Genomic DNA, 25143 nt, shown 5'->3' with positions numbered 1-25143 from the left:
TCTTCATACGAGGTCCGCTAGTGCAACGGTAGCGCGTCTGACTACGATATTCAGTAATCAAAAGGCTCCAGGTTCGAGACGGGCGGATCGCTCTGTGCCATTGCCATGCGGCTCTTGTCTTGACTCTTAGGTCGTGATTCCACTCTCCCTTTTCACCGTTTTCCACCCCAATTAGACCTCATTAGTTCTAATGTTGGCTCAACACGTGTCTGCTTCTTGAATCACTAATAATTATCGCTAATACGACCTTGACCGCCTTGGTAACCTGCAGATTGAGCCCTGAGGCTCACACATAATCAGCACTGTGTCAAGAGAGCCATGTCTTGAATGTATTGCAAATAAATACAGCAGACACAGAGCCCAATTGCTATAAGCATATCTCTTTTGGGACACTCGTCTCTGGACATTTTGCAGGCTCAGACTCTTGGCCGCTGAGTCCGGCGGAGCTGCCCTCTCCCCTCTCCCCTCGCCATGACCACATTAATATTCTCTTCCTCTGCTCCCTTTTTCATCTCCCTACAGCCTGCCGTTACTATCTACGACTTCAGTTGAAAATGGATAGTGGGCTAACAAGCAGCTGACGATACCATTGTGGCCTGATGATCTCAATCCCAAACTACTCCTGTGTGTTGTCCCCTCTGCGGCCTCTTTCCAGCCCGCCCCGGCGCCCAGCCAGACTGCAGACCGCGCACGGGCCAGCTGTCTCGGCACTTTAAGTAGGACCACCTTCTACCACTTCCTTTGTTCTTCTTCTTATTACTACTACTAGCATGAAATCTCTTTAATATACTTCCGTCGCTTTGTTTGGTGCTTTGGCATTCTTACCCCTGCCCCCCCCTCTACCCCCGTCGCTCCCATACTTGCCAGTGACAGGCCCTCAAACTTAAACTCTCAGTTCTGTTTACTTTCCATTATGGGCAGCCAACATGACTCTGCCAGCATCGACGTCTCGGTAGCCCTGGCACCGTGTGATCTTGAGGCTGTCCTAGGTCTGGTGGGCAACATTGCGTCCCTCTCAAAGGACCTGACCGCTACAGACCATGAGACGCGCCTCAAGGTTCTCGCCGACGCGCGCGCCCTCGTCCAGGCCCTTGAGACGCCCCGAGAGACGATGCTTCGACACCTTTGGACTAATGTGAGTGGTCCACTGGCCAGCCGGTTCCCTCACCTTTCCTTGTGTGAAGAAAGCCAGCTCTGACACGCATCAACAGGGCACCAGCACGGCCGCTCTGGCCATCGGGGTGGAAACTGGACTGTTCGTCCACATGCTCCAGAACAACGGGGCCCCGAAAAAGGTCCCTGAAATCGCAGAGGCCCTAGGAGCGGAGTCCGACCTCCTCGGTACGTCTTGGTCATGTGGGCGCAGTGCGGCTCGGGTCCGTCTGGGGGCCGTCGGTGCCGAGTTGCCGACGCCGAGCGATATGGTGCACCACGAGAGGACAAACTTGCTGACAAAACGTAACATCACGCCCAGCCCGCATCATGCGCTATCTTGCTAGCATGGGTTACATTGCCGAAACTGGAATAAACGAGTTTGCCCCGACCAATTTCTCCAAGGCCATGGCTATCCCCCTTATCGGGAACGGCTATCCGAGCGGGTATGCTCTTACCCCTTTTCTGCTTGTTTTGGTGGTTCCGCACGGATAGGAGCGTCTTACCCCTACAGCAAACAAGTCGTGAGAATTGATCAGATAAGCGAGTCTTGGCTGACTTGGCTATCTAACTGCGTCATGTCGGTACGTGTAGGTGTCGCCTAGTGATCCCGGGCACCTTGAAGCTGCCAGAACACATGCGGGAATGCGGCTACCGCCCGTCGACCGACACGTCGGGGCTGTCCGCCTTCCAGCGCGCGAACGGCACCACGCTCGACTGCTTCTCGTACATCTACTCGCTCCCGGGCGAGGCCGAGTACTTTAGCCAGCACATGGCTGCCTCGCGGCTGGGCACGCCGCGGTGGATGGACGTCGGCTTCTACCCGGTGGCACGCCGCCTCATCCACGGCGCCGATGACGACAAGGACTCTGGTGTTGCGTTTCTCGTCGACGTCGCCGGCAGTACGGGGCACGACATTAAAGCTTTTCGCCAAGAGTATCCAGACGCTCCAGGTAGGCTGGTGCTGCAGGACCTGCCCAAAGTGATCGCCACTGCTGCCACCCTGGGACTAGATCCCAAGATTGAACTCATGGAGCACGACTTCTTCACTGAGCAGCCCCTCAAAGGTGCGTTTGCCCCAGCCATATCGCGTCCTCTGGCAAGAGACAACTATTGAATAGCATTCTCTATCCAGGCGCAAGGACGTATTACATGCACAGAGTGCTGCACGACTGGAGCGACGAGGAGGCGCTGCGGATCCTGAAGCACATTAAGGACGCCATGCGGCCTGGCTACAGCCGACTTCTGATCATCGAGAACGTGATCCCAGCGAAGGGCGCGCGGTGGGAGATGACGGCCACCGACCTGATCATGCTAATGTTTACCGGCGCAAAGGAGCGCACCGAGACCGACTGGCGTGCGTTGCTCGAGAAGAGCGCGGGCCTACGGGTTACGGGCATCTGGACGGGCACCAACAGCCTCGAGAGCCTCATCGAGTGCGAGCGGGTGTCATGAGATGCGCTGCCTTTTCTGGAACTTGCCAGTGTTTGCCTTTTGCGTTTCTAAAGGCGTGCGGTACATTGTCACAGCTAGAGCTTTCCTTCTTACGTCCCTTTCTGGTTTGATGGGGAGCTTTGCTCATCTTCAAACTACCTTCTTTATAGGTCCAGTGATGATTAATTAAATGCAACTAGAGGTTGGTTCAATATAGCCATTGAGCAGAGGTTTGCGGAGGTCCAGGCACGAATGCGGAGGTCCAGACACGAATGCGGTTGTCTCAGTGGGCACATTATCTTGCCATCATTTTTGGCTCTTGAGCCTCGTGTTTTCACCAGCTCGACTCTCACCTACTGATTCAAGCATTCGTAAAAACTTATACGCTCTGACAAATCATGTCACCAAAACCCCCACTGTAGCTCGCCTCATGTCGTGCTCTCTCTAGTCTAGTGAGTCAGCACCATGCATTCTGATCTTCATATATACCCCTTCGGCATTGTTTGACATAGTTACCAAGCCAAGAGTTTAGATCCTTGAATACATACGAGATGGGCGTGGCCCGAAGTCAAAAGGGGGATATTTACCGAGTGGCATGCGGCAATTTCTTGTTGTAACAGTGAAACTCGAAGCATCTACTTCGCTGATAGGCTCGCGTGGGAGGGATGACAAATGCGGTTGCATCATGTAAGTCTGTTGTCACCGCGCCCTAATTTTGATATCATGCGTGCTACCGGCCGCCACGTTGTAGAACTGACGTTATTTTCCCAAAATGGCATCCATAATTCCTCATAGTGGCAACTGCTCATGGTGATGGTCACACTTTGGTCATCGCATCGTCTAATCCGGGACTCGAGATCGGCGGCTTGGCGTGGGAGCAGAATATCCATAAAGAAGGCCAACGAGCCATGGCAGAAAATGGAGACACATTCAACAGAGACCAGCAAGCCAAACATATCCTGAAATCAACAACCATCCAGGCGCCTGCGACGGGCCATATCGATTCCATCCCCTTCCTGCATTACTCCCTACCCAAAACACTATCACATGAAATCACTGTCACGCTAAAAAAAAGACAACATGTCAGACACTATGGATGCCATTGTCATATCGCGGTTCGGCGGGCCCGAGGTGCTCGAGCACCGACGGGTACCCAAACCCACACCCGTCGCCGGCGAGGTGCTGATCCACGTCAAGGCGTTTGGGGTGAACCACGCCGAGATGCACATGCGGCGGGGCGAGTGGGACGAGTGGAACGCCATCAGCGGGCTCGAGTGCGCGGGCACGGTGGCGGCGTGTCCGTGTGGCTCAGTGGCCGTAGGCAGCACGGTCGTCGGCGTCATGGGCGGCATGGGCCGCAGCCGGCCAGGCGGATACGGCGAGTACGCCAGCGTGCCGGCGTCCAACGTTGTCGCCATCACCGCGGGCACGCTGCCGTGGGAGCAGCTAGCGGCGCTGCCCGAGACGTACAGCACCGCGTACTCGTGCGTGTTAACCGTGCTCGACGTGCGGGCGGGCGAGCGCGTGCTGATCCGCGGCGCCACGTCGACGCTCGGCCAGGCCGCGCTCAACCTGGCCGTCAACGCGGGGGCCACCGTCACGGCCACGACGCGGCAGGAGGCGCGCTTCGCCGTGCTCGGGCAGATGGGCGCGGCAGACGTCAAGCGCGAGCAGGACGATCTGGGCGCGCAGTTCGCGGAGCCGCCTCGGTTCGACAAGACGCTGAACCTGATCGGCAACCGCGCGCTGCTGGAGAGCATCCGGCTGACACGGCCGGGCGGGCGCATGCTGCAGGCCGGCTGGCTGGGCGGGCTCGAGCCCGTGCCCGACTTCAACCCCATGCTGCAGATGGAGAGCGGCGTGCACTTCAGCCTGTTCCACAGCAAGGTGCTGGGCTCGCGCGACTTCCCCCTCTCGGGAATCCCGCTGCAGGAGACCGTCGACAAGCTGGCGCGGGGGGAGTGGGATGCGCGGCCCGCCCACGTCTTTGACTATTCCGAGATTCGCGAGGCCCATAAGCTGCTGGATAGCGGCAAGGCCGGGGGCAAGATTGTTGTGACGCGCGGCTAGGTGGTGAGATGTGATGTAATTAGCTCGAAATAGGGGGGTGGTCCTACAGTTGCCAGCGTTATGCGCGTACATGGTGTTGGTGTGGCATGCAGGCGGGAGGGATGTTTGGTTTGACAAAAAGAAGTGTTTTGCACGCGAATTTGAAGCCAGTGGTATATAACAAAGTAAACTGCCAACTCCATGGGCGCTTCCACCACTCTAGGTATTCCCCTGCGTGTCGTCCGTCTGTCATCCATAACTAGAGACCATCACATCAGCATCACATCAGCGTCTGTACATCAACAGTTCATGAGCCTGCCTGACCCTGCCAACAAGCCCCTTTATCGGAAGATGGCAGGAATAAGTAGACGCTGCAAGACTACCATGTCCCCTTCCGATCCACACGTGTTAATTATTATTATTCTGGTGAACTGCGGTTTGGCCTTGGCTGCACCACTTCAACCCTGTTGTCTCATTTCTCAGATGGAGCCGGCATCGAGTCTGCGGCCGGCGACGGGGCGACGACCGGGGCTACTGACGGGGCGGGAGCGGCGCCAGACGCATTGGCGGCGGGGTACTGCGAGGGAACTAGTGTCTGAGGGCCGGCGGCGGGGTACTGCGAGGGCACCAGTGTCTGCGGGCCGAAGACCTGGATGGCGCCCGAGTCGGGCCTCATAGCGACCCTCTGTTTGCATGACATGCAGAAATAGTGCGTCTCCTCGAACCACCCCGCCATGCAGGGCACGCACGCCAGACAGACACAGAAGAGGCAGCAGAGCACGCCGGCGACCCTACAGAAAAAAGAGTCAGTACTGCTAGCCATAGTGTGCGAGCCTCCAAGACTTACATCTGCATGGGTGTTCCAACTTTCTCGACACGCGTCTGGGTGCGCTGATGGCAAAACGGGCAGTCGATTGATTGCGGGTAGTCCCCTAGAAGATGCAGTGGTGTTACGGCGGCGACAGCTGCGTTTCCGGGCGCCATGGGCGAGTTTGGCAACGGCTTTGACTGGGCATTGACATCGGCCGGCAGGTGCGTCGCGGGGCTCACGTCAGGCCCTGGGGATGCGACCTGCGCCGGAGAGTAGGCAGGAGGAAGCTCCTCGGCCACGCCTTCGCTTTGCTTCGCGGGTTGTTGCATGTTGCCGTCGTTGGACTGGCCAAAAATGAGGAAAGTAGTATAGATTAAAAGAAGAAAGGGCGAAAGCTTGGATAACACTGGGATGCAAAAGAGTTTGCGAGACGCAGTTCTCTGAGTTCCTGCTTCTTTATTAATAAGTGGGCTGACCCTTCTTCCGGCAGGATCAAACGGCCCCTGGGACTCCTCCTGCCCACGTTCTGGTTTACCTTGGCGGCCCCCAGCTTCTAGTGTATGCTGTCTTGCATCCACCGAGGCACCCAGGATCCTTGGATAAGAAAAATCCTTGCCGAAAGGACCTGGTTGAACTGGGCTGGGTTGACGGGGAGTCTTCACCACGCCTCGCGGACACAGCATAGAACCTGTCGCGATGCTACCTACCGAATATGGGACCGTCGTCAATCATGGGTCTGCCTTGTTTGCCGGCCGCGACAAACAGGGCTCGCCACTGGCCAGGCCTTTATTTCGGTCGCAAAAATCTCATGTGTAACAGTGCGAGTCGGTCTGATAGGTGCTCATTCCGGGAGCCCGGGCCGCCAAGCTCTTGTGCCGGATGGATCCATATTGGGCGCAGCCTCACTCCGTGTCGTCTTTGACTTGGATCCTGTGGCTGAGGCCCCCCCTTGGTGTATTTACGGTGTGGACTGTCTGCGTGCCGGTAAGCCGAGGGGGAGATCAGCGTAATGGGCAGTTAGGCAGACGCCCAGGGACACGTCTTGGCAACTGTGCTGCTCAATGCGGTCAATGATGGGGTCAATGACGGGGTCAATGATGGGGTCAATGATGGGGTCAATGGTGGGGTCAATGATGGTTTCAAAGAGCTGGTGCTTACCGTTCGTTCTCCATCCCAAAAACCATCGGGACCGGTGAATGCGCGAAAACGGGCCATGTCGAGCATAGCGTTTAAGCGTTGAATACGCCGTGCATAGTTCCCTTCAGTGGGAAGATCTAGAGATTGGATTCCTCGTCGCAGGGCTGAGGGGACGAGCCGCTGGGGATAGCCCTGTGACATCATCTGCAGGCCTGAAGGAAACCCCTGCCAGGCGTTTGGCAATGAGCGGGCGCAGTGTTCGCGCGACAAGGGGTGCCTTCCCAGTGGGTGCATCGCGACACAATGACATCATGCCGTCAGTCCAGATGTCTTAAGTGTACGAATTCGCACGTCTTAACCAGCCAGGAATAAACGAGCGTAAATCGCAACCAGAGACCAGACATTGATATTAATACACCTAAACTCGGGCCAATTTTTGGATTCTCCAAATCCAAGATCTGACACGCATCAAATCTGCGACCATGTCCGACATCATCGACGCCATCAGAGACGCCGTCAACCCGAGCCGGCGGGAGGAAGCGACGGCACCGACCTACGACCCGCACAAGCGCGGACCCTACCCGGACCAAGCACCGCCGCCAGCCTCGGGCGAGCCTGGCGACGACGCGCGCAGCAAGCGCGAAGCGAAGGCGCAGGCCAAGGCCGTGGAGCAAGCTGCTGCAGCTGACGACATTACCACGGGCACTACCACGGGCACTACCACAAGCACTACGGATACCGCTGCAGCGGCGGACCCCTCACCCAAGGCGGCCAGCGGCACGGGCTTCGATGCCCCGGAGGGCACATATGGTCCGCACAGCTCGCGCCTTGCCAACGCGCTCGATCCCCGCGTCGACTCGGACCGCGACGGCCATCCGCACCACGGGCGCAGCGAACTGGGCAGCGCAGCGACGAAGCCGGCACATATTGGTACATCAACAGGCGGAATGAGTATGGTGTGAGGGCTGAAAGAGCACTCGCTGCACGCTGGACAGCTGGATAGGGTGGGCAAGTCAGGAAGGAGGGCCTGCCCTGTGAATTTGCAAGCGCTGAAGCGCTAAATGTGCTGCTGCCGCAGCGTGGAAATGCCCTGGACGGCGGTAGGAACAGGGCCAATGATACCAATTTGATTAGGGCAGCGATGGGATTTTTGGGTCGGCGGATTAGGATTAGGGCAATACAATCGCTGAATTGACCACTCCCGCAGTGTGCAGGTCAACTGTCCTAGTCCCCTGCAGCTCACCTGTCCCACCCCACTCTTTTGGTGTCTAGCCAATAAAATTGCGCAAACTAAAAAGGTGGGGTGGGACAGGTGAGCTGCAGGGGACTGGGACAGTTGACTTACGGTCTCACCACTCCCGTAACGCCGCAAACAACAGCACCATGGAAATTGCACTTTCTGCCTTCGCAGTTCTGTTTAATTTTTTTTCCAATTGCGTCCTCTAATTTTCTTCCAACTGCGTCCTCTAACTCCGCCAACCACTGAATCTAGGCATCTCAAATACCAGATATGCACAGTCGCTAGGCTAGCCCGTGCATGGCCCGTCATGCAGGACCGTGTGTTCGGGTGCCGCGTCGCGGGCAAAGGGGATCTGCACCAGCACCGTGGGCTCGTCGCTGGGGAACTCGGTGAAGTGCCCGGCGAGGGTGCTGGCGGCCTTGAGGTCGGCCGCGATCACCACCGACGACCGCAGCGTGCCGGGCATAATGTACGCGACGTGCGTATCCGGACGCGCGCTGCTGGCCACCTCTACCTCCCTGGGCAGCACCGAGGCTATCGACCCTGACGCGTTGGCTGTTGTTGACGTGTCTGCTGCCGGCGCTGGCGACGTGATTCGGATGAGCCCGTTGAGGATGATGGACAGTCTTTTTTTTTCCGTCTTTAGCGCTCGGTCTTGGGGATCAAGTCGGCATGTTTGCCTAGGTCGCCACACAAGGAAGAGGGATTGGGACAAACTCACTGGACGTGCGGCGCCCACGCCTCCCCGACGCGCGTGCGAGGCTCGATGTGCGACCACGTCGCCGCTGTCGCGTTCCCGCCGACGGCGTAGTTGGCTGCCGACATGGCGTCGACCGGCACCGATGCAAGCTGCCAGCACTCGAGTACGGAATAGCCGTCACGCGACGAAATGGCCGTCATGTTGAGCGGCGTCGCGAGACCCCCGCCAAGCGACACCGCCACGACGGTTGTGATGTGGTGTTTTGACCGCATTTCCTTCTTTCTTTCCCTTCTTTTTTCTTTTTTTTGCCCTTGGGGGGACAGAGGAGATGCGACAAAGGTGCTTTAATATGACATGGACAGGGGAGGAGGTAACGGAGCCGTTATGCTTTGTTGTGGCGTGCCGGACTGCTGCTCTGGGCATGTCGGAGGTCCGACATCGTCTTCACCTGCATGTCCTACCCGTTGTTCCCTGTGCAACACAGTCCATCAGCCACCGCGAATACTCCGGGGCCATGCACGCGATAACCAGCGCTTGGCGTTGTTTGGCGTTGTTTAGCAAGGCAGCTATTACATACCTAGGTATGCTTCGTATCGCTGGGCTTGCATGTTTTTGACAGAATATCACCTGCAGGGACTCTACTTCCGACGATCAAGCGCGGCAAATTGTGGCAGAACCATGAAAGACCCAACGCCTAGCAGAGAAGCACACGAGCGACACCGCTGAAAGAGTGGCTTTTAGGGCATGCTTCCCGGTCCGTCTGCACCAGCGTCGTCCCAGCGGCTTGGACGGTTTGCCCCCCTCCCGCGCATCGACAACACTGGCTCGGGATCGCCGCCATGTGCTTCGCTACGCTCGCAACCGGGGTTCAAGGTGGCACAGTCCGACTTGCTAGTTGTCCGCGGCTTGCCGATCCTCGCGGTTGTTTACTTTGGGCTTAATCCCGATCGTTTTTGTGGCGACTACGACAGATAGGAGCATCGCTCTTGGCGGGGCAATCATATCCGACCTGTACTGACTATACTAGTCTCGAAACAAAGACATAAGTGTGACCGAAAGGCCGCCCAAGTGTCATGGCAAGCCTCAGATACATACATTGAACCACACCAGCCGCCGACAGTCAAACAATGGTAACCCACACCCAGGGATCGTCCTTAGTGACAGGCCCCCACGAGCCGTCGCCCGAGACGTGGAGGATCTTGTCCAGCGTGAGCTTCCCGTCGCGCTCTTCGTCCCACTTTCTCGGCTCTTTCTCGTCCTCGTCCTCGCCATCCTGCGGCCCATCCTTGTTCACATCGGGCGGGTTCTTGACAAACACCGCCAAGCCGACGCGCACCACATCGGCCAGCGCCTTGAAGCCCATGCCCTTGAGCGCCGGGTTCTCGCGGACGTTGCGGTTGACGTCGGGAGTGGTGAGGAGGTGCTCCGAGACGTCCTTGCCGAGCGGGTCGACGTACGTCTGCAGCTCGGCCTTGTTGGGCCGCACCACTAGCGCGTGCGCCGCGTCGAGGAACACGGCGTAGCACGGGAACAGCGACGCCTGGTCCTCGTCTGGTAGGTCGGCGTGCAGCTCCCCGACCGACACCCCGCGCCCGTCCTCCAGGTCGATGCTCACCGGGATCCCGTGGCGGTCCCATGCCTTCTTGGGCGTGTGCCGCTTGATCTCGTATATGGGGGCCTGGGGGAGACAGGTGAGAAGCCGGGCTTAAAGATGGAAAGATGAGAGAAGACGAGACGAAGAGAAAAAAGAAAGAACGGGAACAAAGTTATGCTCACGCGTATGTCTATCCTCCCGTATTTGAGCCTCCCAACTCTCCGCAGATCGTCGGCCCTTTTCGGCGTGGTGCCAATCCCGGTCACCGTGGCGACGAGGTTGCTGTAGCTCAGGGGTATGTACTTGATGGGCGCGTCGAGGCTGGCCCACGACCAAGTCGGGGCGCGGTAGTCTTTGGGCCTCGTCGCCGCGCCGACCCTCGCGCCCCTCTTCGGTACCGTCTGCATGCCCTTGGCGTCGCGGTCAAAGTACTCGTTGTAGCAGCAGACCCTCCAGCACAAGTCCTCGTGGATGTGGGCGGCCCACAGGCCGGCAAAGTACGAGTCGCCCGTCTCGGTAGCGATGACGGTGGCCACGCCGGCGATGGCCGGCAGCTTGTCGTCGGCTACGGTGAGGCGCATGCGCGAGTACGTCTCGACGAGCGAGATCCAGCCACCCTCCCAGCGTCGGCCGCTGGTGGCCGTGTGCCGCCCGACAATGAAGCTGATGCCGCTAGCGCGCGGGATGCCGTGGTCCTCGCGCGCGATCAGCTGCGTGCGCAGCAGGTGCTGCAGGCTGAAGTAGATGTCGCTGAACACGAAGCCGTCCTCGGACCACATGCCCGTCTCGCACTCGTAGTACAGCTGGTCTCCCGCGTAATGTACGATGCGAGGTGATAGCATACGCTCCTGCAGCGTCCACCCGCGCGACGACAGCGGCTCGCCGGCGATGGGATCGAAGCGCCGCCCGAAGCTGCCGATGGCCGTGCGCTGCGGCGTGTGGAACGAAGACCCTGGCAGCCACTCGTCCTCCAGGAAGTGCACCGACGACGGCTTCTTGGCCCCGTCGGTCGAGTACGTAAAGGCCATAGTATAGCGCCGTTCGCCCGAGGCCTCGCGCGGCGTGGCGTAGCCCAGCGAGCGCGTGCCCGGCGACACGTAGCTGTCCTTGGCGCGCTTGGGGAAGCAGCCGTAGTAGCTGTCGGTCGACGCGGCGGCGGCGACGGTGACGTAGGCGTTGCGATAGATGTATGCCATGTTGGCGGCCTCGACGTCCCAGTCGGCCAGGTCGTCCTGCACGATGCAGAGGCAGTCGATCCACAGGTACTTGAGCCCGAGGCGGCGCGTGATCTTGATGGCGTCCTGGAAGGTCTTGGGCAGGAAGGAAGTGGCGATGCCCTCCTTGAGGTCGTCGATGGACTCGCGCGTCGCCATCAGCCGCGACGACGTGCCCCAGCAGTGGCTCAGCGCCACGTACCGGCCCCGCTGGCCCGCCGTCTCGAGCAGACACACGCCGCGGTCGTAGGCCGTCACGTCGATGACGCGCCGCGGGAGGTCGGGGTTGAGCTTTGGCGCACCACAAAAGGCGTGTTTGGAGCTGCAGTCGCTGATCCATTTCTCCACCCGCCGAAAGGCCGTGTCCGAGTCTGAGTGCAGCTCCCTCAGCCGGCCTGGGATGAAGCTGGCAAAGCTAGTGTCTAAGTCAAGGTCAGCCAAGGCGGCTGCCACCACAGTTGTGGCGAGTTGGGTCGTCTGGTACTAACCGTCGTCGGTGCAGAGGCCAATGGAGCTTCCACACAGCTTGACCTGGTCAGGTCTCACCCCGTAGACATCAAACAGGCTCGCAGACTTTGCAAACCGGGCACCGACGCCCACGAGACGCAGATGTGACACGTCGTTGGGCTGGTTGACCTCCTTCTCACGCTCGGCCCAGAAGTTTCCAAACACACACACGGGCATGTCGTCGGGCGGGTCGTCGATACGCAGCCCCTCGAGCTTCAGCTCCTTGTCCTCGACATGCTCGCCGTCGGGGTTGGGCGCGCCCGTGGCCGCGATGACGGCGCGGCCGCCCGGGTTGGGGCCCTTGAATTCAGTGGCCGTGACGGGCATGCACGCGCCGAGCTCCTTCTGGTACGAGATGTCGCGGGCTGTCAGGTTCGTGTCGACGAGGCGTACTGCATCGAATTGCCGCCAGTACCCCCGCCCGTTGCGCACCCCGCGCGTGTCTCTGAAGCTCGAGAGGGCCGCCTTCAGCACCATGCGGCACATTGGGCACCGCTGGGCCGACGCCTCGAGCGCCTTCCGCGTCCTGTGGTGCGGCGTGGCCGCCCGCGCCACGTCCTCGGGCTGGAGCTCAACCCACGGGATCGCCCTGCACACGCTGCACAAACCGGCCGCCATAGCCACGGCCGCAGATGATGAGGGTGAAGACTTGCGTAGACCGAGGATAGTTAAGGAAAGGGGCCAGGGCTGCCCCAACTTAGGGTTGCAGTTGTGTCCTGGGAAATATGAGGATTTATCAACCGGTGAACTTATGAGAGTCTGGGCAGTAGTCAGCTTGCGGAGGAACATCCCCCCGGCGCCGCCAAGCTTCCCGCATAGAAGCTACCGTCCCGGGACCCACGAAGTCGGCAACAAGCTAAAACAGCCATCTTCACCATCGACCCTATCACCGAAGGGCTAAGAACGCCACCAGAACCAGCTACGGGAGCCACTCCCGCACGGGAGGCGCTCATCCGCGCATCGACGACCTACCCGGACATGACCTCAGCCCTTTCTACGTGCCCTGCAAGGTCTTGATGCCCGGAACCCTGTGTTGTGCATGCATCGCATGCCCAAACGTTTTGAAGGTGGCTGCAAGCCTCTTCTATGCCTTGGAGACTTGATGTGCCTAGGAAATAAACGGAGACATCGCTTTTATTTTCCTGTTCAGGAAACATTTTTGCAGGCTCTCTGACCGCTTACCATAGTGGCGTTTTGCCGAGCGTCGTTGGTTTCTACACGAGAGGAATCCCTGGCCCTATCGTCATGTGGCTCTATGACGAATTCCAGGAGTAGGTACTTGGAGCGGAGACTTTCCGTCATTTCCGTCGAGAGATCGGACAGCAGCCCTGTGTTCGGTACATACAATTGTCCTGTGCATTAATGTCTTGGTCAGCAAGGATGGTCTCTGTGCTAAACAACTGCCCTTCTTCAAAATCCCTGCCTGCCCTCAGGCAGGCTGTGCAATAGCTTCCTGATGAGATCTTCCTCCGTGAGATCACAATAACAATTCCCGTGAGCTTCTTGTTGCCAGGTATCCCTTTATGGGAATTGTTTCAAAATGATCTCGTCCTCAATAGTCCTCTTATCTCGGACTATCTGTTGCTCAATTCCTCCTCGTCTAGTTCCTTGAAATTTCTCGTCAATTCTCTTTTCTTATCCTCGATCTCCTCCAATTTCCTCTTCTTATTCACCTCGGAGGTAACTTTCTCCAGTGTCTTATCAACTTCCTTCATATATCGCTTGAGGTTGTCGAACTCCGGCATTTGGTTCTTGAGATTTTCCACTTGCTGACCGAGGTCCTCTACCTGCTTCTCTGCCTTCTCTATGCGTGCGATGAGCTGGGGGTCGTCCTGTCTGCGTGACCGTGTTTCCTCGGTTCCTCGTCAAGGGTCTTTAGCAGCATGATGTATTTTTTTCAGGTCCTTCTCCTGTGCCTTGATGCTGGCTTTTATTACCGCTACTACTAGTTTGTCGTCTTTGCTTATATTGAGTATTCCAATATTGCGGTCAATGCTTTCCTTAATGCCGTATGTAGGTCCCTAAATGGTTACACCGGTTTGAAATGGAAGGTACGCGCTAATAATAACGTGATAGGTACGGTGGGCTAAGAATGCACCGCATACTTGGTAAAATTTGCGTCATGGTTGGCGAAAACTATATTGCTGATGAATTATGTCGATGTTGCTGGTGAACTGTGTCGATGTTGCTGGTGAACTGTCTCGATTTTGCTGGTGAACTATCTCGATTTTGCTAGTGAGCTGTCTTGGATTCCAATCAGGTTGGCGATGCTGCTGTGGTTGGTGTTGTGGGTGCTATACCCAAAATTTTAACCAGGCCCCACACCACCTTCTGTAGGTAGGGCTCAGCACCTATTCGGGTATTCTGCTAGTTGTTAACGAGGTCGATCCGCATGTATTCATCCTCGTTCATATTGATAGTGCCTATTCTGTCCTAGTATCTATGTTTCTCGACTAGTATCTTTAACCTACGTACTAGGTCGTGATTGATGTTGGCGATCTATATACCGTTACCTGCCGTAATTAGCGGCACGTCGTTGGGACGGGTCTAGTGATCTTCCAAATTCTGGGCGCCAAAAGGGTCCAATTGATAGTTCGGAGTACTGGGTCCTCGCAGCGGTAGGCAGAGAGTCGCAGTGAGCGAGGGTGATGATTTGCTGATTGCAGAGTTGTGCAGGGATGTAGTACAGTGATTAACGAATGTGGGAGATGTTGTCAGGGAAATTGGACACGTTTCTGTTGTGCTGTTGCGCGCGGAAGTCTTGACGATGAGCTTGCTGTTAGGCCATCAAGCGTAATCTCGGCGCCGCAGCGAGCTTAATTGTATAGTATGTAGGTCCCTGCGATTCGAAAAGAATCGCAGCTACCATTATTGAGGCCATCGGGCATCGAAAAGTAAAAAAGAAAAGAGGATGATTTCTGCTAAAGGAAGCTATCTACAGTGGGCTAAATGTGGCCTAGAAGGTCTCTGCTCTACTGACGTAACACGAGAGGCCAGTATTGGTGAGCCTAAAGGGCGAGGGCCGAGTCCTTTCCGTAGACCTTCTTAAGCCTAACGCGTCGAGGAAGGCTACGGGAGCTGGCGTAATAACACTTCCGTCGGGGTTCCTAGGCGACGAGTTCTATTATAATATAAAATAATCGTTAGAGAACTTAATAATCTCGTACTAAGGCCTCTAGAAGGCCTTAGGGTCTTTGTCGTAGATTAAGGGCATATTAACGTCGAAGATATCCGGCATATAGTGGGCTACATCTTTGATCTTGGACGTAGTTCTCCGCCCGAGCCACGACATCCTTATTGCGATACTGGTATCGTAAAGAGGAAGCCCGGGGTTGAACTACTACGGCGCTCCGAAATTAATATATTCCGGATAGATACCTACGATACTAGATATCTCGTCGCCGAGAGAGACCTTAGATCCGATAAAGGACTAGTCTGCGGCATAAAAGCTGACTTCGGATGGGGCCAGGAGCCCCTGGAGCGTCAAGCCCCTCGTGAACAATCGGCCCTTGGCCAGAGCCTCCTCGGTAGCACCAAGACATCCACAGGGTAGACGTAGTAGATGGTAGCATTTCGATACCACCTGAACATGGAATTGATGGCCTCGGAGAGTTCGCTGTAGTTAGTCTTGTCGATGCAGTTTGTGTCGACCTAGAGAAAGTCGTGGCCATCTTAGCGCGCCTGACGACAGGCTCCCTCGATCTTGCTGTAGCCCTTCTTTTGCGATGCCACGCTCTAATCCGCCCAGTCCTGGCAGGTAACTGGCAGGTAACCTCGCCGTGAAAGGATGGCGTAGTTGCCCGCGGGAACGTCGCCCATGTACTCCACGAGGGCAAGAGTTGACGTGTCGATGACGCGCATGGTGCCTAAATGAAAGAGGCTTTGATTCACGCACCCGCCTACTTTTTCATTGCACCTACATGTAGGTCCTTCAAGGGACTACCGAGGTAAGGGCCGCTCTTTGTATTGTAAAATGGTGTATTCCGTGGCGGCTACCCAAAGACCTACCGGGCACCAAGGAAGCCTGTTAAAGCTAAAATGATACTATTTGGACTTTCATATGCCGGGCTTCTTACGCGCAGTTAGTGATTTAAAGTCTATAGCAGCCAGGTAGACTTTAATCTCCTTACCTAAACTCAACATTACGGAAATACATCACCATGCTAACAAAACCTTATTCAATAGACTACATAGCCCGTTGGCGGTCTACCATGATCTTTGGCAATTTTACGTACAAATCTAGGCCCCAGAGTTGCCCTTTGCAGGTGCCCAAAGAGCTGGTTATTTTGACAGCTTCAACCTTGTTGACCTGGGCGGGGGGCTAGATGGTAAGCACATGGGCCGCTGGAGGGTAATTCAGGATTTTACCGGCCTAAATTAGGGTTTGGGTATCTCAACTGCCAGCAGTTGCCAGGGACCCACATGTAGGTGCGATGAAAAAGAGCTGGGTGCGTAGATCAAAGCTCAAATGAAATAAACTTGAGCCTCTGGGTCGGAATAGAATAGGAATCTAAAGATGATGGAAGATGAACCGAAATGTTCCAAAATGGTGTTGGGCGCTTGCTTAGCTTTATCCGGGCCCCAAGGCTGCAGCATCTGCAATGCTAGACCTTGAATGAGCTGACAGCTGCAGAGATATTAGGGCAGCTCTCTAGATTATCATACCAGCATTGTCAAATGCTGGATATTTCCAAGACTATATAAAGCCCACTAGTTGGCCACACGTTGAATTTAGTGGTAAGCGATAAGAAAAGAGGGAGCACGGCACTTAGGAAGCCAGGCCCCAAAAGGTTGAGTAGTTACCCCTATTAATGTTTCACATCACATCAAACAATGAATTATGTACTTGTCAACTTCGCCACGACCCAAAGTCAAATCAACATCCCCGAACAGAGCGTCGCCTTCCTCGGCTCTAGAATTCTCTCCATCTTGACCATTGTTCTGATCAGCTAAGTTCACATCCCCCTTCCCAAATGGCACCGACTACCTTGCCCACTTCGCTCTCCCGCAACCAGCACACAAGACTATAAACAGGGAAAACCGCAACCATTGTCAGACGAGTGTTGCCCCTTCCAGATATCTGAATAACTCCAATTTTTCCCTGCCCCTTAGCCGAACGCACAAACAATGCAAGTTTCTTTCTGACAGACAGCCAACAAAACAGAACAGACACGCGAAACACAGCCCGCCGTTGGCAAGATAAGATGAAAAGAAAACGAAACACCAGGGGTGAAGGAAGAAAGCCCCTCGCTTTGCTGGCTAATTCACTAGCATCAAACAACAAAACAAGCCCCCGCGAAGAGGTGCCACTTAAGTACGTGCACACAAGGTGTTAGAAAAAAAGAGAGTACGCCAACAAAATACAAACCAGCCCAACCCAGCGGTTTAGCCGCATTGCTACAGACACTGCGAGTAGTAGTCGTTCTGGAACTTGCACGTGGTGCCGGCGGCGCACGTGCTGCAGCCGTTCCAGTTCTTGCCGGCGCACTGCGCGTACCTGGCGGCGGCGCAGGCGCCGGGCTGGGCGGGCGCGGGCGGCGGCGGGACTTGCTGACCTGTTTCGCGAGCGAAGCGATGGCCGTTAGCCGAGGGTTCCGGGGGTTGTGGGGGGGTGTGGTTCATAACGACGAGAAAGAAGAGGGGACGAGCAAAAGAAAGGTGACAAGGAGGAAGAGGAGGAATGGGTGCGGGGGCTGGAGGGTCTTTCTCGTACCGCCGGTGATGAGCACGGGCTGGCCAATCTTTGTGGTCTCGTCGATGCTGCACACGTTGATGCATTTGCCCGTCTTGACGGCGCCGGGGTCCGTGTTGTTGTATACCATCTCGATCCACTGCATCTGCAGGTAGGCCTCGGAGTTGAGGGGCATGTGGCCGGACCACGAGCCACCGTCGCTCCACGAGTTGAACATGACCTGGGCCGGGTCGCGCGGGGCCTGGAACGAGATGGTGCTGGCCAGCTGCCCGTTGACGTACCACGTGCTGCTGCCGGGCGTCCAGTCCATGCGGTAGTAGGCCCAGTCGCTCCAGCGGCGGCCGCCCGGCAGCGACACGTTGCGCGTCGCGTCGGGGATGTCGCTGGTGCTGTTCCACGACGGCTGGTTCGTGTACTGCACGTACACGGGCGGGTCCTGCGTGCGGATCTCGAGGTCGGCCTCCTGCACGAGCGAGATATTGGTCGGCGTCGGCGGCGGCCGGTACGTGAACATGGCCGTCACGGCGCCCTTGGCGCCCTTGGTGCGCGCATACATGCGTATCGACACAAACTGGTACCCTGTGCTGTGCGACTCGATCTCGCTCGAGCTCTGGAACGTCGAGTGCCGCACCGTACGCATCGTCATCCACGTCGACTGCCCGTTGTTGCCCGGGTCCGTGTTGCGCTCAATGTAGATGTTGTTGGGGCTGTTGACCATCTTGACCGTCGCGTCGCTGATGTCCGACTTGTTCATGGCCAGCTGCGCCGTATTGTTCCAGTTCTGGATGTCCCACGCGCCCGCCCATTGCGCCGACGTGAAGAAGGCCGCTACTGGCGGCGCCGCCGCATTGGCCTCGAAGCTGTCGAGCGGCTTCGGCACCCTGGCATACTGGGCGAGCGAGCGGAAGTCAAAGAAGTTGTGGTGGGCAAAGTAGTTAGCCGATGTTGCGTTGGTCTTGTAGCAGTGGCAGTTGGAGTCGGTCGTCAAGGGGTAGGCCCCCCGGGCGACGGCGACAAGCGAGGCCGCTGCCACCAGCAGCGCAAGTGGCCGCAGAGTCCGGTCGATCATCATGGCCTTAGCTATCTTGCCCACTGCTGGACTGCTGCAGGACTAGTCGGGGAGACAGACAGCAAAAGGGCAACCCAAACGGAACCGAACCAGAGTCAGAAAAGAGAGTAGACCTGGCGTCTTTGAGGCCTTCACGATGTGAAAGACGGCGTGGCTGCGCAGACGAGGACCCTTGTTGGTTCTGCACGACTACATATTTCTAAACACCCCTCTCACCACCCTGCTCAGCACTGGGGAGAGCGGAAGACGGGGAATAATATCTGGGGGAGGCGTGCGGTGGACAGGAATGTGGGGAGGAGGCAATATCAAGCCTTTCATTTCCTTCCAAAATCCAGGGCCACGACGAACAACAATAGGGGCGGGTCTGCTCTGGACCACTATGGCTGCCACCACGCCCAGAGGGCACGAGTGCTGGAAAGGATAAGCAGAATGCTCATACGAGACGAAAATTAGCAACAGAAACGGCGTTGGCTATAGCGGGCGTAATTAACAGGGGCTCGTCGTCATCAGGGCCGCGGCAAAAAGGACGACTAGAGAATTGCTGATGGAGCGGGTCCTCCGCTGGCCTCGTCGGCAGTCACCTGGTGGGACGGGCTGCTGGGGCGAGAGGTCGAACCGGCCGCTTCTGGTTTGCTCGGAAGTTCTGGCAGCAGAGTCTTTCGCCCAGAGCACCCCAGCCCAGATTTACCCGCCGATATGTCACGATCCATATCGACTGGGGTGCATAAGCGGGGAACCGAAGCGAGCGGCCGTTGAAACGGATAGGAACAGGAAAAAGAGTGGTGCGTGACTATAACGGGAGCTGGCTAGTCTACAGACGAGCAGCGCCCGCTATGGCTATTGGACGGAAATGGCATCAATCGAGAAGCTTCTTGAGCCAGCCTGCCCTGTCCCTGCTCCACCTTCTCAGCCGACACGGGATTTAATTATCTCGGCCGCACGACCTAGACCGAACCTGCTGCCCAGGAACGAAACGTGTCTGCCGGAACGGGTAGCCAAGAGCTAAATTGGGCCGAATGATCCCCAACTTTGCGGCCTCATTTGCGACATAGAATCCCGTCCTATGTCGTCTCGACGTCGAAGCACGACGGCTTGCCAGCCAGGCAAGGATGGTATAAGTCAAAAAATCAGGTAACACCCGAGAGTGCAACCATTGATTCACCGTTGCATCGCTGTGAGGTGCCGAAAAGGATCAAAGGTCGGCATGTTTTCCCAATTCGCCCTTGAATCGACTCGCTGCGTAATCAACCTTTTATTCTCACGCCATCGGACAACGTCTCAGGGGCATGGTGCAGCTTCTTCTGGGTCCTGCCAAGCTCCAAACTTTTCCTGATCAACGGCCGAATGCGATTTAATCTCCGAATGGCGATATGGCTCCCGCAGATGATCCTAAAAGGGCATTAACGACCACGGCAAGGTGGCGATATGGGATCGAATAGATATTCGGTAGGCTTTGGGTTGTCAAAATCCGTCTTTGATTAATCAAACCCTGTCCCTGGCAGCCTAACATTCCACTATGAGTGCGGCCACACCTAGTGAAGATGACATAGAAGCTACCCTCGGGTTTGTTGGAACAGAGACCCATCTTGTTGAGCCCGATGCAGCTGCCTCTACCTTCGGCACTTATGAGATTGGAGGCGTCTCGAGAATGATATTGAGCATAACTTGCGATGAGAAGGAGCTGGAACGTGGACAACGTGACACAAAGCTGAAGCACGGGTCGGAGACCGGCACAGTCGAGCCTCTGGTTTTCGTCCTTACTTTGAGACTGTACCTCTGAGGAAGCCTCCAAGCTCATCTATCTGCAGCTCACCGGCTACCGCTCGCCCCCCTCCCCCCAAATTGCATGCGAGTCTGCGTATAGGTGGTGGAGATATAGCCAAGGGATTAAAATCAGGACTAAGTTAAAAGTCAGCTGATTCCAGTCACTCAGTGGCAAGACCTCGACCACCACGACTCGCTGACACTCTGGCAAAATTCAAGAGACGAGCGCCGCCAAGGGTCAAGCAGCAACTGACGAGGACGACAAGGGCGGGTTGCCACACTTATTGACACCTTGCCAGCGTCCTGCCAGAGTCCTGCCAGCGTCCTGCAAGAGTCCTGCCAGCGTCCTGCCAGCATCCTGCTAGCGTTCTGCCAGCGTCCTGCCAGCGTCCTGCTCAGAAGAGATACTCGTCCCACCTGTCTTCGTGGTAGGCATAGAAGAGCTCGTCCAGGCTGTGGCCGTGGTCCTCGCCAAGACGCTCGAGGAACACGTCGAACGTGGGAGGCCGCCGTGCTTCCCTCTCGGGATCCGACTCCTCGTCGCCCGAGAAGTAGTACTCGGACGCCTCGTCTTCTTCTTCGAGCTCAATCTCGTCCTCGTCAGCCACGTCATCAAACTCATCCTCGGCGCCCCCTTCCTCATCTTCAAGATCACCCTCCTCGGCAGGCTCCATTTCGTCCTCGTCCTGGTAGCATGGCAACAGGTCAAAGGTCCTGAACCGGGTTCCTGCCCTCGCACAGCGTTGTCTCGCTTCCAGGACCTCCCTCTCGAAGCGCCTGTGAAACCTGCTTTTCGCAGGCCAAGAGTGAATGGCAAGAGAGATGCTGGATAGCCGCGGGGACTGGGTGGCACAGAGACACTCAACTCCGTACAGCACCATGGTCAAGTTGGCCAGGTAGCTCTGCTTCCAGTCCTTGGCAGTGCCCCACTCGCACACAAGGGTGAAGTGCCGGAGAGAGGAGGGCAGGAGATGGCACAACCTCTCGCCGTCGTCCTCTTCAAGGATGCCAAGTGTGCCAAAGATGCCCCGGTAATCTAGCGTCAGGTTCTCGAGACACCTAAGCTCGGGAATACATGTGAGGCGGTGGTTTTCCGGCTTGCGCGGTCGCTCCCTACCACGGGTCAAGTAGTGCCCTTCAGAGAGGGCAACCAGCTCTAGCGTCCGCAACGAGCCAGCCAGGCCAACAAGTGCATCGTTCAATGTCTTGCCGTCAGGAAGAGCATCTCTCTCCTCGTCAGTAGAGCTTGCTTCGAAGTGCACGAGGAGGCTCTGAAGATTAACGCAAGCGAGACACAGGGCTACCAGTCTCGGTTCGTGGATGTGGCTACCGTAGAGCCGAAGATTCTCTATTCCTGGGAGAGGCGGTATTTGGTCGTTTCCGGCGATGAGGTTCCCGGCTGAGGAACAACACAGCTCGAGCGTTTTAAGGTTCGTCAGCAGAGGCAAAGCAGAAATGGCGTAGTCTGCGAGCAGGCGTGAGAAGGACAGATCACGATCCCCCTCCTCTCTGTGGCAGTAGATGCGCAACGATTTCAAGTTCTTCATGAACTCAAAGGGGAAGAAGCGCGCAACGGCGTCGGTGAAGGCAGCCGGATATGCCTCTGTTATGTAGCGGAGCAGGGCATATCGGAACGTGGGCATCAAGAAGTCGGTGCCCGCCGATGACGGGTCGATTTCAGCAAGCTCGTGGTCGGGAAAGGCAATGAGAAGGTCCTCCAAATTGGGGGCGTTAAGGAGGATGGCCCTGAGCAGATCGAGGGCGATGGTAGCATCGGTGCCGCCAGGCATGGGCTGCCATTTCACTGAGCGGCCGTGGCCTGGGTTAACAGAAGGTCGCCTTAAGTCGGTGGGCTACCGATGGGTCCTACCTCCAGTCTGCCTCTCCCACTCGCGATGCACCTCTTCGAGGGTCAGAACGCCAGCTACATTGACGAGACATGTGATTTCGCGAATCCACGGCTTGATCTCTGGGCGGCGGCTTAGGCGCAGAAAGAGGGTGACGAGGGTATGCTCGTTGTGTATGACGATAGTGCGGTACAGCAGAGGCTTGGCGATGGCGGCCATGCGCTGCGATGTCTGGGCAAATGCAAGCAGTTCGTTGTGGCCGGCGAGCCAGTCAGCCCATTGGTGGTGTGCATCCCGGAACTCCCATGTTCCCGTAGGACGGAGCGCGAAGCGCGTCGTCAGCGGAGAAGCGGGGACCAGCCCGGCAGCGATGGGCTCTAGCAGCTCGTTCGGCAGACGCTCGAGCGAGGGACGGACCGAGGCAGCATGGGCGGGCGTTGGCGTTGGCGCTGGCGCTGACAAGGATTGCGGAGCCGGGACGACCTCTAGCAACGGGCCGGGGGTGTCGGCCACGGGCAACGAGGCCATTCAGGCTCAACCCGACGATAGGGGAATAACGGCGCGGGGTATGGACGACGGGCACAGCGCAGGACAGGCATGGACACCAGCGACGAATCGGCAGACGAACACGGCAATGCAAGGGCGCGCGCTCGATAGTACGGGCGTGCGTGCGTGCGTGGATGTGTTGTGTGTGCGCAGGCACTTTGGACCTCGTCTCGTCTAATCTCTATCGTCTGGGCTTGGCTGGATCACGGAGCACGTCGTCCGTTCTAGCGTGTCGAGTCTGTTGGGCGGGCGGCGGGGGAGTGCAGGGCTGGGCTGGGCAGGGCAGCGAAGGGCAGAGCCAGCTCGGTTTGGGTGTCGTCGGCGTCGCAACTCGTGCAAACTCGAACAACGCCGACTAGTCGTGTCTCCAGAGCTTGCTCCTCCTCTCGGGTCCCGTGGCGTTTTCGATGCTATGCGATGTGATATAAGAAAGGCCCGGGGGGTGGTTTGCGGCAGATGCAGATGCAGATGCCAGAGCGTGCGCCGTCCCCGCCGTAGGAGCCGCATCGCATCACCTTGGCAGAGGATGGAACATGGGTGCCCTGAGGTAGCCAGGTTGGCACAGCGCTCAGACCAGCACCTAACTGCCCGAGGCGCAGGCGGGCTGCGACGACCAGGTGACGTGGGTGGTGCGCAGGTCCAGTCCAGTGCAGCCCGGTGGTGCCTTCCAGTCTGCGAGTCTGCCCAGAACCCACCAGCCTCTCAGTGCTTGCAGTGCTGTTGTTGAGGAAGGCACGCCTGCTTACGGCCAATCGGGCAAATCCAAAACCCATCCATTGATCCCTCGGCAGCTTCCGATCTCGGCGGGGTTCAGTGCTTGGTCCAGTGGAGGCGCCCCCGTCGCCCCCGTGGAGTGCTGAGCGCCTGCCTGCTCGCAACCATCGACGATTCGGGAAGCTGCGAAACAATGCGGATCATCGCCCATAAGCAGAAGCTCGGAACCCGCAGACACGTTACCTTACAGTCCGGGAAACGGCCAGGAAGAGAAGTTCAAGCTTGTCCTGGCGGGGACACGCAGCCTGTAGCCTGAAAGTTTTTTTTTTCCCTTTCCATCTTTTGCGGGGTGACCCACGCTAGCCACGTTCTAGGCGATGCTGGGCGCGCTGTGACAGGCCTCGGCGGCCCTGAACGCTACTGCCGACATTCGTATAAATTCGCCTAGCACGCTGTAATTTGCCGCTGCTAGCACTATGGGCCAAATGACGGGTTAATGCGGAAGGCGCATCCGGATCTTGGTGAGATCTGGACTGCTACCGTTGACATGCGACCCGCACTGCCTTTTATACTCTGGAGCGCGGGCCTCGCTCATCTTACAGGGAGATGGGTGGAGAGGCCAGGGCACAGCACATAACAGAAGGTGGTGCTTCGGATACTCGGCCGTGCAACCACCCCGACCCCACCTGCACCACCCGCACCCGCTGCTGCCGAAAGCCTCGTGCTGGTTAATGGAGGGGGGGCGTATATCCAGGGTAACCAACTGCCGCTGGGTTTGCGACTTTGCTGTGCGTTGACCTGGTCGCGTTTCCAGACACTGGAAGCGACGTTGTCGATCTCGGGAGCGTCCTGTGTTGGGCAGCAAGAGGAACCGCCGTCTTTCCCTCCCTGGAGCCGTGGCTTACACCTTTCCTCCAAAAGTGACTCTGTATGCGGAAAACCAGGCGATTTTGCGATACACACAACTGATCTTTTTTGTCGAAACACCCTTTCCGATAGCGCTACAGCTCAATATTTTGGATCTACGAGAGTCTAAAAGCAGGTTGTACGAAGTGCATCGTCGACTCGATACTTTGACATTTACAAAGGACATCACATCACATCCACACCTACCTTCTACCGAATCTGCAATTAGTCAGATATGTTCCCTCTGTAATCGTACGAGTGAAGAGGCTGTGGCAGAAGGTTCAATTCCACAGGAAATATTTCGACTCGACGGCCGATTTGTTGGTTTCCCACAACCGCCCTCAACTGCACGCCAGGCTAATTTTGCATCATGAGGCGGCATAGTTGGTAACTTGGAGTGGAACCATGGCCAGTTCAACTTCCGCTTGGGGACAAGGCCACATCTCAGAACCCCGTTTGCATGGCACGGTCAGCCTGATCCGGAGGGCATTTCGTTAGTTGGTGGTCCTTCTTCGTTGTGGCACTGGCTCGCCTGATCGGATGCGCACCGCGGGATGCAGATAGTTAGTTGGAGGAGACCTAGACGGTTGTGGACGCCGCAGCTCGGCGCAGATCGTGCCGTCTTGGACTAAGATACGCTCCGTTCCGGTCCAGAGTGTCGGATTCGGTGCGCGCCATGCGCGCCAATAGTTGCGGGTTGCTTCGTTGGGCCGCCCCATTACTACAATGCTTGCTGGCGACCCGCGAGCCCTCTTCCCAAGCCTTTC

At 57.1% G+C, this 25143-nt stretch overlaps 10 protein-coding genes and 1 non-coding gene across 11 annotated transcripts; 4 read left to right on the top strand and 7 right to left on the bottom strand.

Moving 5' to 3' along the window:
- Positions 1-11: 11 nt before the first annotated feature.
- On the top strand, positions 12-90 carry B0T26DRAFT_t205. The gene has a single exon. It is a non-coding gene; the product is annotated as a tRNA-Arg (tRNA).
- A 453-nt stretch (positions 91-543) lies between these two features.
- On the top strand, positions 544-3000 carry B0T26DRAFT_435402 (S-adenosyl-L-methionine-dependent methyltransferase). Its single transcript, XM_060435008.1, has 5 exons — positions 544-1135; positions 1212-1341; positions 1475-1598; positions 1747-2219; positions 2288-3000. Exons 1-5 carry the CDS (start codon positions 914-916, stop codon positions 2605-2607), a joined length of 1269 nt encoding a protein of 422 aa, XP_060293601.1. The 5' UTR covers positions 544-913; the 3' UTR covers positions 2608-3000.
- A 666-nt stretch (positions 3001-3666) lies between these two features.
- On the top strand, positions 3667-4656 carry B0T26DRAFT_653558 (chaperonin 10-like protein; the record flags this gene model as incomplete). The annotated part of the gene is made up of 1 exon (XM_060438467.1): positions 3667-4656. The coding sequence occupies one exon, from the start codon at positions 3667-3669 to the stop codon at positions 4654-4656; it is 990 nt and encodes a 329-aa protein (XP_060293600.1).
- Positions 4657-5107: 451 nt separating this feature from the next.
- Positions 5108-5775, bottom strand: B0T26DRAFT_679588 (uncharacterized protein; the record flags this gene model as incomplete). Its single annotated transcript, XM_060440371.1, has 2 exons — positions 5108-5426; positions 5483-5775. 2 exons carry the CDS (start codon positions 5773-5775, stop codon positions 5108-5110), a joined length of 612 nt encoding a protein of 203 aa, XP_060293599.1.
- A 1290-nt stretch (positions 5776-7065) lies between these two features.
- B0T26DRAFT_743385 (uncharacterized protein) lies at positions 7066-7545 on the top strand (the record flags this gene model as incomplete). The annotated part of the gene is made up of 1 exon (XM_060444250.1): positions 7066-7545. The coding sequence occupies one exon, from the start codon at positions 7066-7068 to the stop codon at positions 7543-7545; it is 480 nt and encodes a 159-aa protein (XP_060293598.1).
- A 564-nt stretch (positions 7546-8109) lies between these two features.
- Positions 8110-8723, bottom strand: B0T26DRAFT_679586 (uncharacterized protein; the record flags this gene model as incomplete). The annotated part of the gene is made up of 2 exons (XM_060440370.1): positions 8110-8449; positions 8545-8723. 2 exons carry the CDS (start codon positions 8721-8723, stop codon positions 8110-8112), a joined length of 519 nt encoding a protein of 172 aa, XP_060293597.1.
- Positions 8724-10416: 1693 nt separating this feature from the next.
- Positions 10417-12453, bottom strand: B0T26DRAFT_624098 (heterokaryon incompatibility protein-domain-containing protein; the record flags this gene model as incomplete). Its single annotated transcript, XM_060436132.1, has 2 exons — positions 10417-11753; positions 11820-12453. Coding segments are annotated over 2 exons (1971 nt in total), but the record flags the coding sequence as incomplete, so codon positions are not given.
- A 959-nt stretch (positions 12454-13412) lies between these two features.
- Positions 13413-13962, bottom strand: B0T26DRAFT_679584 (uncharacterized protein; the record flags this gene model as incomplete). The annotated part of the gene is made up of 2 exons (XM_060440369.1): positions 13413-13699; positions 13944-13962. The coding sequence occupies 2 exons, from the start codon at positions 13960-13962 to the stop codon at positions 13413-13415; spliced, it is 306 nt and encodes a 101-aa protein (XP_060293595.1).
- A 3273-nt stretch (positions 13963-17235) lies between these two features.
- Positions 17236-18599, bottom strand: B0T26DRAFT_652181 (glycoside hydrolase family 16 protein; the record flags this gene model as incomplete). Its single annotated transcript, XM_060438343.1, has 2 exons — positions 17236-17384; positions 17552-18599. 2 exons carry the CDS (start codon positions 18597-18599, stop codon positions 17236-17238), a joined length of 1197 nt encoding a protein of 398 aa, XP_060293594.1.
- A 2159-nt stretch (positions 18600-20758) lies between these two features.
- B0T26DRAFT_755371 (uncharacterized protein) lies at positions 20759-22738 on the bottom strand (the record flags this gene model as incomplete). Its single annotated transcript, XM_060445954.1, has 2 exons — positions 20759-22167; positions 22234-22738. 2 exons carry the CDS (start codon positions 22736-22738, stop codon positions 20759-20761), a joined length of 1914 nt encoding a protein of 637 aa, XP_060293593.1.
- A 22-nt stretch (positions 22739-22760) lies between these two features.
- B0T26DRAFT_435261 (uncharacterized protein) lies at positions 22761-23822 on the bottom strand. The gene is made up of 2 exons (XM_060435007.1): positions 23636-23822; positions 22761-23271 (listed from the first exon to the last, which is right to left on the bottom strand). Exons 1-2 carry the CDS (start codon positions 23679-23681, stop codon positions 22931-22933), a joined length of 387 nt encoding a protein of 128 aa, XP_060293592.1. The 5' UTR covers positions 23682-23822; the 3' UTR covers positions 22761-22930.
- Between the last annotated feature and the right edge of the window lie 1321 nt (positions 23823-25143).

Source organism: Lasiosphaeria miniovina (genome assembly GCF_030549165.1).
Source record: "Lasiosphaeria miniovina strain SMH2392-1A chromosome Unknown B0T26scaffold_6, whole genome shotgun sequence".
Classification (NCBI taxonomy): domain Eukaryota; kingdom Fungi; phylum Ascomycota; class Sordariomycetes; order Sordariales; family Lasiosphaeriaceae; genus Lasiosphaeria; species Lasiosphaeria miniovina.
Note: the sequence above shows the minus strand (reverse complement) of the source record. Positions and strands in the feature narration are given on the sequence as shown.